The following is a 17998-nucleotide window of genomic DNA, read 5'->3' as shown; positions in this document are numbered from 1 at the left end:
TGGACTGTAGTCCGCCAGGCTCCTCTGTCCATGGAATTCTCCAGGCAAGAATACTGGGATGGGTTGCCATGCCCTTCTCCAGGGGATCTTCCCAACCCAGGGATAGAACACATGTCTTCCACGTTGCAGGCAGATTCTTTACTGTCTGAGCCACCAGAGAAGCCCATTTTGGAAGTCAAATGCTGATTATTGACTCTGTTTGCATCTCAGCATCCAAGCCTAAGTAAGACAATGGATGATTCTGCTGTATAGGTCCAAGGTCACAAAGAAGTGAGAGAAGAAAAGTTTAAACTTTTTTTGGAATTGAATCTGGTTAATGAGATTTTTAAAAAATCTAAGGTAAGTGCAGAAAGGGCATTGGTACAGCTGGACAGCAGGAGCTATTGGAGACTGGGACCAGGTGCAGCCAGGACTCCATCTTTCCAGCCCTAACTGTGTGTGGGCTCCCTCTCTCGCTGTGGCTTGGCTTCCTTCTCACTATGAGGAACAGTTCCTGGGAGTCACATGTCATAACTTTTGACTCCAAAAAGAGACTGACTGACTTTTTTTTACCTAGTTCTAGTTTAATATAAGAGTTCCAAGAAAGGATTCTAATTGGCCTAGCTTGGGGCAAGTCCACCCAGCGCCAATCAACCATGACCTGGACTTGGACTCAAAAGAGATGATGATCCTAAAGAACCACATGGTTAGAGTGGGAAGAGGAGCAGTCCCTTCCATGTGGGAGATGCTGTTCCCAAAGGACAGGGAGGTGTACCAGGTGGACACACGCACTGAAGGAACTTACTGTTTTCTGAAAGGACCAATGCTCCCTATGGGTGATACAGGTCAAACTTAGGTAAATGTGATATGAGCTCTTGGCAGGAGGGAATGAAAAGGAGAAGTACCTATCTAAAAGATATAATCTGTTTAATTAGGTCCAACCCGGTAGGAACATTTTAAAAAATTTTCTAAACAGAAAGGGAGAAACTACCCTCACATTTAGCCTCATCTGACTATCATAAGCAAATGGAAATCTTCTAAAAGATCCACAGGACAATGACACAGTAGGTGTTTGGCCTAGGGGGGCTGGTGCTCCATCTCTGATCCCACAAAGCAAGAGCAATCAGGACCAACCCTTCACGGATTTATAACTGCTTGTCTCTCTCCTATAGAAGGGGAGAGATTCCTGCCAACTAAATATTTGGGTTAATTCTCATACTCATTGTCTCCGATGTCTCTATTTTACTTGTCTGGATTCATTTCCCAGGCTGATTTAAATTTAATTGAACAATTCCTGTATAAGCATCACAATAAAAATATTATAAATTGAGCCCCAGGAGGTTGACCTAACTGAATTCTAGGCTCGGGGTGTCACCTTGTGGTTAAGTTTAGCCACTGGGAAACTTCGGTGGGAAGTCAGAAGGGAGGAAGGAGTGTGAACCCCGCCTAAGGGCTCACCTTGTGCTCTTTGCATCCATCAGCAGAAGGACGAAGGCTGCTATGGAGGGAGCCCTCTCCACATGGCTCTTCTGGGATCTCTCGTAAGAATTCCCTCCTCAGGTTGGGATGAAAGTAACACCTTCTTTTTCACCAGTTGGGGGGGATAAACAGTGTTTCATGATTCCTTGAATCCTACTCAGACCTCCCTAAGGAGTCTGTTTATTAAATCCTCTAGGAACTGTCCTAACTTTAATGCGCGATGTATTTCCTTAGTCCCTGACTGATACAGTCATTGAAAATAAACACTTAAAAGATACTGATGACTATTGAAAATAGAACTGGGTAGAATTCTTCATCCATATCAACTCAGCAAATAATGATCAAGCCTCTGTATACCGGGCACTGTGCACAGGAATATGTTATTCAGTGACACTGGAAATCTAATTGGGACCACTTTTTTTCCTTCAATAGAGGCCACCCAGAAGATTAAATGTCTCCATGTTTTGATACTCTTTTGATTAAGCTATGGTGTGGGCAGCTATGATTTGAAATTACTTCTTTGAAAGAAATTTCATCTGTATTTTCAGGTCCTACCAAACATTTTCCTGTGGTCATTGTCAATCATATTCTGAAAGATGTATTAACTACCTACCTACAAGAAGAACAGTATGAACCAGAACTCTGTAGACAGATGACTAAAACAATTTCTGAGGTATACGTGTGATTTCCTAAAGTGTTAACTATGACTAGAATATTTGCTGAAAGCACAACCCGCCTATTTTAATGAAAGCAATTAATTTGTAGTAGCGGTAAAACTTTATTTTTATCTTATGAAAATATTTATTAGGTCATATTCCATGTGTGTCTGTGTGTGTAAAAAGCCTTTGTCTAAAACAATTATTATGTGCATCACTTGCATGTATTCTGTTTTTAAAATGTATAAAACTGCCCCATTTATTTAAAAAATGTTATTATAAAAGATACAATATTTTAATGATCATTTTCTCTTCCCCAAAGAACCTTCTTTGAAGTGAAGTGAAAGTCGCTCAGTCGTGTCTGACTCTGCGACCCCATGGAGTTGTCCGTGGAATTCTCCAGGCCAGAATACTGGAGTGGGTAGCCTTTCCCTTCTCCAGGAGATCTTCCCAATCCAGGGATAGAACCCAGGTCTCCCACATTACAGGTGGATTCTTTCCCAGCTGAGCCACAAGGGAAGCCCAAGAACACTGGAGTGGGTAGCCTATCCCTTCTCCAAAGCACCTTCTTTGCATGCCATCAAATAAAAACACTGGGGCCTTTAAAAACATTTCTATTTTTATCAACTAAAGTGCTGGCACTCCATCAAATTTTCTCTTTCTTTTTCATCATAATCTATCTAATAAGCATTCACAATTAGTCATATTACAGGAGACTTCAGATGTATAGTCCCCTAATTAGACATGAACAAGATGGTATAATTGTAATGCCAGCATTCTTTGAAGGGAAGTCATTTCAACATAGATTTTCCAAGAACACAGTAAATGCATTGAAAACTCTGCTCTCTGGATTATCATTTTTCCATGTGCCTTAGAAAAGGTAGATTTCTTGCTGGGGCTATCATTTTGTCCCTAAATGTCCGGTCTTATGCTTGAAGGAAATTATAGCTACCTTTCTATAGTAATTACTGAAAGGATCCACAAGGTATCATGCTATTTTCCTCAATTAAATCCACTATATTTATGAGAAAAATTAAGACTTTTAAATTTCAATGTGACTAAGTGAGGACCTTTTGTTTTACCTTTTAATTTCTAGGTAATTAAGGCCCAGGTCAAGGACTTGATGATCCCACGATATAAGCTAATTGTGATCGTTCACATTGGACAACTGACTGGCCAGAGCATACTGATTGGAAGCAGATGCCTTTGGGATCCTAAAAATGATGCCTTTGCATCTTTCATTTTCAGAAATTCTTCTCTCTTTGCTCTTGCAAATGTCTACACAGTTTATTTTGAATGATTGAAAACAAGAAATCTAGTTCTTATTCTTTAAATCAAGATATAGGGTATCTATGTACACAAGTTTCACTGCCCAAACATTAGAGAAAGACACAACACTAATATTTCAAACAACTGGAAGTTTGGGGACTTCTTCATACTCTTGTAAGAATTAGGGGAGAGAATATGGCACAAGAAAGAATCTTGTTTATCCAAAGGAGAAATGAAGTCTTGGTTCTCCTGGATTGTTTTTTCATAGACATAGATTCTTACTACATATTACTTTGGGTACTAATTATTTTAATTATGCTGTCATTAGAGAGTTAGAATTCCCTCCATTGTTTTTTAATGAAAATCTTTTAAAAAAAAATATGGCTATACACCCTGACCAATAAATGACGGTAGACTATTCAATATGGTATACACAAATGATAAATGTTACTACGTCTCAGTGCTGCATATAAAAAAATACTGGTTTTCATTTTGCATTTAATAAATTGAGCAGCATTCATTAACTGCAATTTTTGTTATATGTACCTGACAGTTGAAACTGCTGAGGTAGAATTAATGATTTCATAACAATTATTGCAGTCCCACAGGACTGCAAGCTAAAACTAGACGCTCTTGTGGGTTGCCTGCACTTTACAAAATTGTGGGAGAACTGAATATTAGCTCTTCAATAATGGAAACAACAAATGAACAAAGGCTTTTTAGCACACTGAGGTGGATATTGTGATATTAAATATACATGATGCTTAATGGTAAGTGTGTCTGTAACACATAAATTCACGTATTGGAAAGAGACACTGCTTTTAAATATACACTGCCTGATACACCTTTCAATAGCTTTTCCTGGGCTAACAAACTTTACACAAAATATATAGCTGGCAGCTTAACAAATAAAACATGTGTGTTTACTATTTTGTTCCTATCAATTTAATACTAAAGTGACCCAGTGTGGTTTTGAATGGATGGCACTAAAATTTATAGGGCTGCACTAGCTTATTATTCTGTGGGTTAATGTAGCTTGTACCATGGATCATTTATTTTTATGGGGCTTTCAGCCCTTTGTATGCATGTAAAATTGTGAGTGGCGTTGTTCTTGGATGGTAAGTGGACCGCCTAGAGGACATTTGTAAAAGGTTAAAGACGAATTGTACACATATGGAGAAAATTAGCAACTCTATACTCCTAAGGAAAAAATGATGTGTAATTCATATCAAAACGAATTTAACAAATGGACAAGCAGTCAATGCTTTATAGTTATGTACTGATGTCTTATTTTTCCCTCAAGACAGTGCATATTTTTTAAGTATACTTTTAAAATCCCTTTTCTTCTCTTTGTTCTGGCGTTTAAGGTCGCATTTCAAAATGAACTCGTCAATTTTCATTGTTTTTCTCTGTTAGTGCCTTTTTTTCTGTTAGTGGGAATACGTCTGTATAATAATTTATCACAACCAAAATTTGTCAATCTCCATAGCCAGTTTGGAATCTAGATTAGATCATTAAGTATAGTACATAAATGAATTTTCTATTTTCTTTGCCTATTTATGAACATCTCCCCTCTTAGAACAATAGCAGGGGAAATCATACAGCAATTTTGCATGAATAAATCATGTGAAGAAATTTTTTTAATATGTAGGAAGTCCACTATAAAAATTGCCTTATTTTTTAAAGTTATAAAATCTCAACCATGAAGTAATTTCTTACCATCTGTCCTAGGCTGTATTAGGATTCAAAACCTTACAACATGATGGCAGTTGAAAAGCAAAAAAGGAAGCAGTTTTCCAGCATATTGCCATATACTGTAACTCAGATAGTCAATGATGAATTTTAGCAATTATTATAACAACATAAGAACATATAGTAAAAGTTCACTAATTGTGACTATCTTGGAGGAATGCTGGTTAGTAAAAAACAGTTTTGTGATGGGAACTTTTGATAGATGTGTCAGCTAACACCTATTCCAATCTATAAATGTATCAAATTAATATATTGTTCACCTTAAATTTATACAATGTTGTGTCATTGTATCTCAATTTTAAAATGAACATTTAAAAAATAAAGAAATGACACTAAATTTGAGGGAACTGTTTTACTTTGAAGCCTACTGAACTTTCTGGGTGTTTTTCATATCAATAGACATTCCTAAAGTGCCGTCTCTACCTCACAGTGACATTGTATAGGACATGGTAATCAAAACCATCCCCAAGAAAAAGAAATGCAAAAAGGCAAAATGGTTGTCTCAGGAGGCCTTACAAATAGCTGAGAAAAGATGAGAAGCTAAGGGCAAAGGAGAAAAGGAAAGATGTACCCATTTGAATGCAGAGTTCTAAAGAATAGCAAGGAGAGATAAGAAAGCCTTTCTCAGTGATCAATACAAAGCAATAGAGGAAAACAATAGAATGGGAAAGACTAGAGATCTCTTCAAGAAAATTAGAGATGCCAAGGGAATATTTCATGCAAAGATGAGCACAATAAAGGACAGAAATGCTATGGACCTAACAGAAGCAGAAGTTATTAAGAAGAGGTGGCAAGAATACACAGAAGAACTATATAAAAAAGATCTTCATGACCCAGATAACCACAATGGTGTGATCACTCACCTAGAGCCAGACATCCTGGAATGAGAAATCAAGTGAGCCTTAGGAAGCATTACTATGAACAAAGCTAGTGGAGGTGATGGAATTCCAGTTGAGCTATTTCAAATCCTGAAAGATGATGCTGTGAAAGTGCTGCACTAAATATGCCAGCAAATTTGGAAAACTCAACAGTGGCCACAGGACTGGAAAAGGTCAGTTTTCTTTCCAGTTCCTAAGAAAGGCAATGTTAATGAATGTTAAAACTATCGCACAATTGCACTCACAGAGTAATGTTCTCAAACGATAGCAAAGTAATGCTCAAAATTCTCCAAGACAGGTTTCAACAGTATGTGAACTGTGAACTTCCACATGTTCAAGCTGGATTTAGAAAAGACAGAGGAACCAGAGATCAAATTGCCAACATCCGTTGGATCATAGAAAAATCAAGAGAGTTCCAGCAAAACATCTATGTCTCCTTTATTGACTATGCCAAAGCCTTTGACTGTGTGTATCACAACAAAGTGTGGAAAATTCTGAAAGAGATGGGAATACCAGACCACCTGACTCCTGAGAAATCTGTATGCAGGTCAAGAAGCAACAGTTAGAACTGGACATGGAACAATGGACTGGTTCCAAATTGGGAAAGGAGTTTGTCAAGGCTGTATATTGTCACCCTGCTTATTTAACTTATATGCAGAGTACATTATGTGAAATGCTGGGCTGGATGAAGCACAAGTTAGAATCAAGATTGCTGGGAGAAGTACCAATAACCTCAGATACGCAGATGACAACAACCTTATGGCAGAAAGTGAAGAACTAAAGAGCCTCTTGATGAAAGTGAAAGAGGACAGTGAAAAAGCTGGCTTAAAACTCAACATTCAAAAAACTAAAGATCATGGCATCCGGTCCCATCACTTCATGCCAAATAGATGGGGAAACAATGGAAACTGAGACAGACTTTATTTTGGGGGCTCCAAAATGACTGCAGATGGTGACTGCAGCCATGAAATTAAAAGACACTTCCTTCTTGGAGGTAAAGCCATGACCAACCTAGACAGCATATTAAAAAGCAGAGATATTACTTTGTTGACAAAGGTCCATTTGGTCAAAGCTATGGTTTTTCCAGTAGTCATGTATGGATTTGAAAGTTGGACTATAAAGAAAGTTGAACCTGATGCTTTTGAACATTGGTGTTGGAGAAGACTCTTGAAGGCAGGAGGAGAAGGGGATGACAGAGTATGAGATGGTTGGATGGTATCGCCAACTTGATGGACATGAGTTTGAGCAAGCTCCAGGAGTTGGTGATGGACAGGGAAGCCAGGCATACTATATATAGTCCATGGGGTCGCAAAGAGTCGGACATGACTGAGCGACTGAACTGAACTCAACTCAACTCAACTCAATTAATGGTCCTTATAGCAAAAATAAATACAGCAGGAAGAATTAAGACTAAAATACTAAATTTGATTTTGCACTTGTTGAATTTAAGTTAATAACGTAATGTTCAGTTGTACATTGCCTGGGGCAGCTGAAAAAGTGGGGTTGAAGCTGAGCCACAACAAGGTGAGAAATTTAGACTTGGCAGACATCCAAATCAAGACTTAATATCTTCCTCCTGCTTTATAAAATATTTATTAGCAGCTGCAGCAAGTATAATCAGTACTAGTTGCAAATTACTGAATATTCAGTTAACTCTAGGAACGTCAGCAGGAAACCTTTCCAAAAATCTATAGAGAAAAATTTTCCCCAAACAAAAATTAACTGATACCTTCCTTTTTTTCTTCATTAAAACAAACAAAAAAAATTCTATATGATCTGATGCTGTTGTCAGATATCACAAGAAATAAAATGGTTCAGTCCTAAATATATTGGCACCTTAAATTGAAGGGTCAATAATACTGTCATCTGCTGTCATCGTTAGTAAAAAAAAAAAAAAAACCTTAAAGAAAACACATAATAAAAAGCCCTTACAACAGAGTCCAACAGATTACATGTCAGGTAATTGAGCTATCTCAGCTCATTGATTTTCTAAAAAACACTCTTGGGAATTATCCTGTGGATAGGTTGGCTTACCCTCCTCCCCCCCCCCCCACCCCCCACGCCCCCGCCACCCGCCCCCGGCCAAAATAAAAAAAAAAAAGGTGAGAAATCAGAATTTTAAATCTAGCCATATTAGAGAATAAACATCTTCCTTCTTGGCACCATGACTTGACCATCTTTCTAGACATTATCAAAAAATGCATTAAGAAAACTCAATATTAAATAGCATTGATAATCTACTACACTTTTGTGCTCCTGAAATTCTTAAAGAAGTGGCCTGCACCACTACATCTGGCTTCCTCTGCTGCTTTCCCTTTCACCTCCTGCAATCAGGATCTCAGCCCCACCAGTAGGTTGCTTTCCCAAACACCAGAAGTGGTCCCCCGGGTCAAATGCACCAACCATTCCTCCAGCTGCATTCCGCCTCAGCTCCCCTATGAATTCATTTCTTTTTTTTTTTTTTTTTTTTTTTTATTTTTTTTAATTTTATTTTATTTTTAAACTTTACATAACTGTATTAGATTTGCCAAATATCAAAATGAATCCGCCACAGGTATACATGTGTTCCCCATCCTGAACCCTCCTCCCTCCTCCCTCCCCATTCCATCCCTCTGGGTCGTCCCAGTGCACCAGCCCCAAGCATGCAGTATCGTGCATCGAAAAGATGCTCAACATCACTCATTATCAGAGAAATGCAAATCAAAACCACTATGAGGTACCATTTCACACCAGTCAGAATGGCTGCGATCCAAAAGTCTACAAGCAATAAATGCTGGAGAGGGTGTGGAGAAAAGGGAACCCTCTTACACTGAATTCATTTCTTTTGAGCCACAATGTGAATAGGTTTGTTTATTTTAAATCACAGATTTCACAGACGTGAATCTCATTTTAGCTTCTAGACTTGATTAGCTGTGTGGCTTTGGACAAAGTAGCTACTGCCCGGAGCCTCAGCTTTCTCAAAGGTAAAAATGATTGTAATAATGATTGCTACTTATCACAGATCAACAATCAGTGATCACTACTTCTGTTCTTGTCATGAAGACCAAAAGGGAAAGTGTATATAAAACATCTGACCCATCGCAGAAGGCTCACTCTCCACCCCCAACTTCTTTGTGCAGAAACAAAGAAAGGATCATATGTTTTAACAATTTCTGCTCTCCACCATAATGTAATATTCTAGATTACTTATATTTTCTTTTCAAAGTTTTAATCACCCATTTTGGCTTTCTTTTGAGTCAGAAATATTGAATCATTTCTCCTCAAGTTCACATTTATTATTAAATAATCCTCATCCCTGAATTTATCTTCTTTTTGCTAACTTCTGCCTATTTTTTATTTTACTTCTGATTGAATTTCTTGTCTCCCACGTCAAGACTTTTTTAGTTTCTTTTAAGGTTTTTGCTTACTGCTACTTATCTACTTACCTTTTCCTGTATTAGTGTCCATTTGAGTTTATATGGTCTCTTCTTCTCTTACATGAACACGGAATACTAGAAGGCTTATTGAGGCTTTAACTATGCTAAAAGTTTATTGAGGCTTAACTATGCTATGAAATTAAAAAGACGCTTCCTCCTTGGAAGGAAAGCTATGACAAACCAAGACAGTGTATTAAAAAACAGAGACATCACTTTGCTGACAAAGGTCCATATAGTAAAAACTATAGTTTTTCCAGTAGTCATGTAAGGAACTAAGAGTCGGACCATAAAGAAGGCTGAGCACCGAAAAATTAATGCTTTCAAACTGTGGTGCTGGAGAAGATGCTTGAGAGTCCCTAGGACTGCAAGGAGATCTAACCAGTCAATTCTAAAGGAAATCAACCTTGAATATCCATTGGAAGGACTGATGCTGAGGTTGAAGCACCAATACTTTGGCCACCTGATGTGAAGGGCCAACTCACTGAAAAAATACCCTGATGCTGGGAAAGATTGAGGGCAGGAGGAGAAGGGGGCAACAGAGGATGAGATGGTTATATAGCATTACCGACTCAATGGACATGAATTCGAGTAAACTCCAGGAGATAGTGAAGGACAGGGTAGCCTGGCACCCTCAAGTCCATGGGGTCACAAAAAGTCAAACATGACTTAGTGACTGAACAACTATGCTGTGTCTGACTAAAGTTTCCTGCAATCTCTTCTCAGTTTCTTTCCTTGCCAATTTAACTACTGTGCACAATTTTTTACAATTTTATTTTAATGCAGGACATAACTAGAAACTTGAGGTTCTCCACCCACCCACTAGGCCATTTCTCTACTTAGGGAGGCAGGGAACCAGCATAACCAGTATGGAAAGCTCTAAGCTGCATATTCTATTGGTAATAAAAAAGGATAATCTATTGCTTCCCACAGCGATACGGGTGGATCTCATAACCATCAAAACACAGGATATCCAGCCTGATTTGTGCAGAGGGTGCTTAGAAATAATTTTTAAAATTCATATGAGAAATAATAACCTTAGAATCATTCCATTTAGGAAATAACAATACATGTTAATTATAGAAATACATTATATTTTCCCTTAAAGAAAAATATTCTATAGTAAGAACTTTACTTTGCTAGGACAGCTAAAAAATTAAACATATAGCTGAACTTTTATTTACATCCCAGTTTACAAACACAAGCAAAAGCCTTCTAAGGACCCACTCTAGGGAGTTGCGTCAACCAGAGGATATTAGAATGTCCTTAATCACAGGTCAGCAAACCATAAAGGACCAAACAGTAAATATTTTCAGCCTTGTAAACCATGCAGTCTCTGTCACAACTACTCAGCTCTTCTGTCAAAGTACAAAAACATTCGGGGACTATAAGTGTGGCAGCATTCTAACAAAACTTTATCTATAAAACTGAAAATTTGTGTGTGCACATGTGCATGCTCAGTCATGTTTGACTCTTTACCAGCCATCTAAAAAGTAAAAACCCTTCTTAGCAAGTGATCCATAAAAATCACACAGTAGGACAGATTTGATTCCCAGGCCATAGTTTAACTACCCTACCTCTAAAGGATTCATCTTAGTGGAGGAGGGGAATTGGAATTATAATAGAGAGAAGTCAAGATTTTGTACATCCAAGAAGAAAGTGGAAAGTAACCAGCAAATGGAAAAGCACAGTAACATTTCTGAATTAACAAGTGAGGAAGGGGAATTGGTCATGCAAACAAAAGAATTAAAATTAAAATAAATACTTTGTATGGATAATAATCAAGATTATATAGAATATAATCAAGTATATTGTGTCACTCATTAAACATGAATTGGCTTAAGCTACCTGTGACTTTAAGAATCCATAATGAAAACCAAAAGACAAGAAAAATAGGAGTTGAAATTCAGTTAAGTTTGAAATTTTGGCCAAAGATATATCACAGAGACACAAGCAAATAGTCAATGTCAGTACTAACATTAGACAAAGTAAATTTCAAGACCAAAAGCATTAAATAGAAAAAGAATGATATCTGCTGTGGACTTAGTCGTGTCCTCTCCCAAATTCATACGTGGAAGTTCTAATCCCCATTGCGACTATGTTTGGAGATATGGATATTAGGAGGAAATTAACATTAAAATAGTGTTATCTTCTTTATCCAGAAGGCTTCCCTGGTGGCTCAGATGGTAAAGAATCTGCCTGCCATCCAGGAGACCCGAATTTGATCCCAGGGTTGGGAAGAGCTCCTGGAGAAGGGAACAGCTACCCACTCCAGTATTATTGCCTGGGAAATTCCACAGACAGAGGAGCCTGGTGGGCTACAGTCCTTGGGGTCACAAAAAGTCGGGCACGACTAAGCAACTAACACTCACTCTTTATCCATTCACCTGTTGATGCACATTTAGGTTGTTCCCAAGTCTTGGCTATTGTGAATAGTGCTGCTGTGAACATAGGAGTGCATATATCTTTTTGAATTGTAGTTTTGTCTGGATATATACTCAGGAGTGAGATTGCTAGATCATATGGTAATGCTATTTTTAACTTTCTGAGTAAACTCCATATTGTTTTTCACAGTGGTTGCACCAACTACATTCCTACCAACAGTGTAGGAGAGTTCTCTTTTCTCCATACCCTCTTAAGCATTTGTTATTGGCAGACTTTTTAATGATGGCCATTCTGACTGGCGTGAGGTAGTACCTCATTGTAGTTTTGAGAAGATATAGTATATATATATACAATGGAATGGAGAAGGCAATGGCACCCCACTCCAGTACTCTTGCCTGGAAAATCCCATGGACGGAGGAGCCTGGTGGGCTGCAGTCCATTGGGTCGCTAAGAGTCAGACACGACTGAGCGACTTCACTTTCACTTCTCACTTTCATGCATTGGAGAAGGAAATGGCAACCCACTCCAGTGTTCTTGCCTGGAGAATCCCAGGGACGGGGGAGCCTGGTGGGCTACCATCTATGGGGTCACACAGAGTCGGACATGACTGAAGTGACTTAGCAGCAGCAGCAGCATACAATGGAATACTACTCAGCCATAAAAAGAATAAAATAACACCATTTGCAGCGACATGGATGCAACTAGAGATTATCATACTAACTGATGAAAATCAGAAAGAGAAAGACAGATACCATATGCTATCACTTAAACATGGAATCTAAAATATGACACCAGTGAACTTATGTATGAAACAGAAACAAAACTCAGGGAAATAAAGAGGTTGCCAAGGGGAAGGGAGGCATGAGAGGGTTGCATTGGGAGTTTGGGATAAGTATATATAGAATGGATATATAGAATGGATAAATAACAAGGTCCTAATGTATAGCACAAGCTTCCCATTTGGAACAGTGGTAAAGTATCCACTTGCCAGTGCAGGAGATGTAGGAGACATAGATTCTATCCCTGGGTCTGGAAGATCCCCTGGAGGAGGAAATGGCAATGCACTCCAGTATTCTTGCCTGGAAAATCCCAAGGACAGAGGAGCATGGTGGGCTACAGTCCATGAGTCACAAAGAGTTGGACATGACTGAGCAACTGATGTATAACACAGGGAATTATATTCAACATCCTGTGATAAACCAAAATGGAAAAGAATATGAGAAAGAATGTATATATATATATGTGTGTGAGTGTGTGCATGTGCGTGTGTGTGTTTGTGTTTATATGTATAACTGAGTCATTTTGCTGTATGGCAGTAATTAACACATTTTAATTCAATTATACTTAAAAAAAAAAACATTTTTTTAAAGAAATCAGGAGTTCCCAATCCATGGACCACAGACCAATACTGATCCACAGCCTAGGAACTGGGCCACACAGTAGGAGGTGAGTGGCAGGCAACTGAAGCTTCATCTGCCACTCCCCTACACTCGCATTACTGCCTGAATCATCTCCCCCAACCAATCTATGGAAAAATTGTTTTCCATGAAACCAGTTGATGAAAGTGAAAGAGGAGAGTGAAGTTGGCTTAAAACTCAACATTCAGAAAACTAAGGTCATAGCATCTGGTCCCATCACTTCATGGCAAATAGATGGGGAAACAATGGAAACAGTGACAAACTTTATTTTGGAGGGCTCCAAAATCACTGCATATGGTGACAGCAGCCATGAAATTAAAAGACACTTGCTCCTTGGAGGAGAAGCCATGACCAATCGAGACATCATATTAAAAAGCAGAGACATTACTTTGCCAACAAAGGTCCATCTAGTCAAAGCTATGGTTTTTCCAGTAGTCATGTATGGATGTGAGAATTGGACTATAAAGAAAGCTGAGCACCAAAGAATTGATGTTTTTTTGAACTGTGGTATTGGAGAAGACTCTTGAGAGTCCCTTGGATTGAAAGGAGATCCAACCAGTCCATCCTAAAGGAAATCAGTCCTGAATATTCACTGGAAGGACTGAGGCTGAAGCTGAAATTCCAATACTTTGGTGACCTGATGCAAAGAACCAACTCATTGGAAAAGACCCTGATGCTGGGAAAGATTGAAAGCAGGAGGAGAAGGGGACAACAGAGGATGAGATGGTTGGATGGCATCACCGACACAACAGACATGAGTTTGAGTAAGCTCCAGGAGTTGGTGATGAACAGGGAAGCCTGGCATGCTGCAGTCCATGGTGTTGCAAAGAGTCGGACATGACTGAGCGACTAAACTGAACTGAACTGATGAAACCACTCCCTGGTGCCAAAAAGGCTGGGGACCATTGGATTAAATGGGATCAAAAGGGTGAGACCTAATTTGATAGTATTAGTGGCCTTATAAGTAGAGGAAGAGAGGTGATTCTTTCTCTCTCTCTTTTTCTCTCTCCTTTTTCATGACCACACATTAAGGAAAGGCCATAGGAGGATATAGGGAGAAGATGGCAGCCTGCAAGTTGAGAAGAGAGCTCTCACTAGAAACTGACCCTGTCAGACCTTCATCTGGGACTTCTAGCCACCAGAACTATGAGAAAATGAATCTTTGTTTTTAAGCCATCCAGTCTATGGAATGTTGTTGTGACAAAGCTGAGCTAACTAATACAATTTCATATAATAATAAAGGATATAGTTCATAAAGAAGGTAATCATCATGCTAAGTTGCTTCAGTCACATCTGACTCTGTGCGACCCTGTGGACCATAGCCCACCAGACTCCTCTGTCAATGGGATTCTCCAGGCAAGAATACTAGAGTGGGTTGCTGTGCCCTCCTCCAGGGGATCTTCTCAACACAGGGATGGAACCTGCATCTCTTAGGTCTCCTGCCTTGGCAGATGGGTTCTTTACCACTGCTGCTGCTGCTAAGTCACTTCAGTCGTGTCTGACTCTGTGTGACCCCATAGACGGCAGCCCACCAGGCTCCCCTGTCCCTGGGATTCTCCAGGCAAGAACACTGGAGTAGGTTGCCATTTCCTTCTCCAATGCAGAAAAGTGAAGTCGCTCAGTTGTGTCCGACTCTTTGCGACCCCATGGACTGCAGCCCACCAGGCTCCTCTGTCCATGGGATTTTTCAGGCAAGAGTGCTGGAGTGGGGTGCCATTGCCTTCTCCACAAACAATCATCAAATTTTGTATATCAAATAACAACAAGAAAAGCAGTATTGATATAAGGAAAAGCAGAACACATGTATACCTGTGGCGGATTCATTTTGATGTTTGGCAAAACTAATACAATTATGTAAAGTTTAAAAATAAAATTAAATTAAAAAAAATATTTATTAGTAGAGATGGAAATTGAAGGGGGGGCGGGGTATAACAACAGCAAATCTTTATGTACCCAATAATCACAGTCATATATGTAAAGTAAAAATTCCTAAAAATAAAAAACCTGGTAAATCATGATTAAATTAGGAGATTTTAGTATTTATTGTATAGAATCTTTAAAAAGGGAAAAATAAGACATGGAGAATTTTACTAATTTTTTTCAAACTTGATTTAGCAGTTACATGTAGAGGGAATGACATAGCCTAAAATAGAAAATAGATATTTTCATCTATTATGTTAGGTCAGTGTTTGGGATTGAACTGTGTCCCCAAAAGATATGTTAAGTTCCTAGCTTCTGGTACCTGTGATTCTGACCTTATTGGGAAATACAGTCTTCACAGATATCATTAAAATGTAAGTTAACATGAGATTATATTGGAATAAGGTGGTCCCTTAGCTTTTTTGAATTATGTCCTTGTAAGAAGAGGAGAAAAGACACAATTCAACCCCATACAGAGAGGAGAACACCATGTGGCAACAGAGGCAGCAATTGGAGTCATGCTTTTACAAGCCAAAAATGTCAAGAACTGCAGACAGCACTGGAAGCTCCCTCAGAGACCTCAATGTGCATGGCCCTCATGGTACCTTGATCCAGACTTTAGCTTCCAGAACTACAAGAGAATAAATGCCTGCTTTTATAAGCCTCTCAACTTGTGGCAATTTATTACAGCAGTCCTCAAAACAGTTAGCTTCCCCAGAACAGGCTCTGAAACATTGAGGAAATGTTTTGAGGAGAAAGAGAGAAAGGAAAACAGCAAAGGAAGGAGCTAAGGAAACACACCTTGATACTGGGAAAGATTGAAAGCAAAGGGAGAAGGGTGTGGCAGTGGATGAGATGGTTGGATGGCATCACTGACTCAACAGACATGAATTTGAGCAATCTCAGAAAGATAGTGGAGGACAGGGAAGGCTGGCATGCTGCAGTTACATGGGGTTGCAAAGAGTCGGACATGACTGAGTGACTGAAAAACCACAACAAACAAACATATGTTCTCAGCTGGAGTCTAGGTTCAGCCTGAGCCCTGGAGCAGGAGGTGCGCCACATTGCTGGTTCTGCTTTGACAAAAGGGGGCTAGCCCTTTGTCCCCTGTGTAAGTCAGTCATTATATGTTGCTGATGAATGAGTAGGGGAGGGAGGTCAGAGAGAGGGGCACATAACCTCCTTCGTGAGACAGCCCATTTGGCTAGGGCAATTCTCTGAAAAAGGAATAGCTGTGACCTGTTAACAGCCAATACTCACACTGTCAACTATATATTCTGTACCTGGAAATTTTTTTTTTACTGTTTTGGCTCCTAGAAAAACTTAAATAAATTCCAGAAATTAGAGAATTTACAGACCTTAATCTTTGATCATAAACTTCTAGGTTTACAAATCAATAATTAATCAGTGCCTAAGAAAACAGAATTGTATTATTTTGAAATTATGAAACACTCCAAATAATTCTTAAGTCAAAGATGAAGACAAAACTAAAACTGAAAATAATTTAGAACATAGTAAGAAGGTGAATGCTTCATAATCAAACCCATAGCTGAAGAAATACTCAGAAATACATTTTTAGACTTATACACTAGTGAATAAAAAAGGAAAGAAATAATATTAGTAATTAAGAAAGCATTTCACAACAAACAAAACAAAGGGGAGATTTATACAGACAAATAGGGGAGGGAGATTTCTACAGACAAAAATGTGAAACATGAAATTAAAAAATTAAAAGCTAATAAAATATTTTCTTTCAAAAGACTAACAAAATAAAAGCTTTGTTCTCTCCCCAACTATCAGCAAGCTTGATTAAGGGGGAAATAGAACATAAATATATAATATTAAAATATTATATTCATTCATTTATTATTTTATTCATTCAATTGAAATATACTTATTGATTAGAAACTGTATCAGGAAGAAAGAGAAACTAGTGATGAGCAGTGATTCTTGTACTAAAGATTATGTACACTGAAATACAAATAAATGCTCATAATATGATCAGAATTTGTGTGTTAAATATAAATTCTTGAAACCAAGGACATATACTATGAAGGAAAGCCTAGTGATTGCTGTCATGCAAACTCCAGAAGAAATTCTGAGTAATGACTAGCTACCTAGATTAACCCTCAAAATGATAGACTATCTGAAAAGGTCAATATCTACAAAGGAAACTAGAATAGTAAAGGTTTATCATGTAAAAAATGTCCTCCAGCAAAAAGATACGATGTTTTGAAGAATTTATGCCAATCAATTCAACTTAGATGAAATGGATAAATTCCTTAAAAAAACACAGTCGCTAAATTTGTTCAAGAAAAAAAATACATAAAAATCTTAATATTTCTGTATCTGTACAATAAATTGAGTCTGAAATGTTAAATCTTTCTACAAAGAAAATGCCAAGCCCTGTTGACTTTGCTAGTGAAACCGCCAAACTTTTGAAGAGAAATACGTCTTAAAACATTCAGAAATTAGAAAAAGAAGGAAGAAAGGGACAGAGGAAGGAAGAAATTTTTCCAGCTCATTTTATAGGGCTAACTTAACCCTGATAGCAAAATCACTTATGATTACAAAAAAGAAAATTATAGCAAAATACAAGTTTTTAAATGAAAATACATGCAAAAATACTAAGCAAAATTTTAGCAAATAAAACTCAATGATATGTAAAAATCAATAATATATTATTAACTGAATTTGTTCCAAGAATTCATAGGTGTACAAATAAGCAAAAATGTACTTTAAAGTTATACACTTAATTATATATGTATTATACTTCACTTCAGCAAAATGTCACCAGGCAAAACATATTATAGCTGTTTTTTTGTTTTTCTTCCAAATGTCTAAGCAAC

General features: G+C 38.0%; 1 protein-coding gene across 1 annotated transcript in view; it reads left to right on the top strand.

The window, feature by feature from the left end:
* DYNLT5 (dynein light chain Tctex-type family member 5) overlaps positions 1–5460 on the top strand; it is a 30222-nt gene extending 24762 nt beyond the window's left edge. The window contains exons 4-5 of the mRNA XM_006071732.3: positions 2007–2131; positions 3211–5460. Coding sequence (XP_006071794.1) covers positions 2007–2131; positions 3211–3414 — 329 coding nt within the window. The 3' untranslated portion in view covers positions 3415–5460. The remainder of the gene's footprint in view (positions 1–2006; positions 2132–3210) is intronic.
* The last annotated feature ends 12538 nt before the right edge of the window (positions 5461–17998 follow it).

This window comes from Bubalus bubalis, chromosome 6, assembly GCF_019923935.1.
Source record: "Bubalus bubalis isolate 160015118507 breed Murrah chromosome 6, NDDB_SH_1, whole genome shotgun sequence".
NCBI lineage: Eukaryota > Metazoa > Chordata > Mammalia > Artiodactyla > Bovidae > Bubalus > Bubalus bubalis.
The sequence above is the reverse complement of the archived record's forward strand: the minus strand, read 5'-3'. Positions and strand labels throughout refer to the sequence as shown.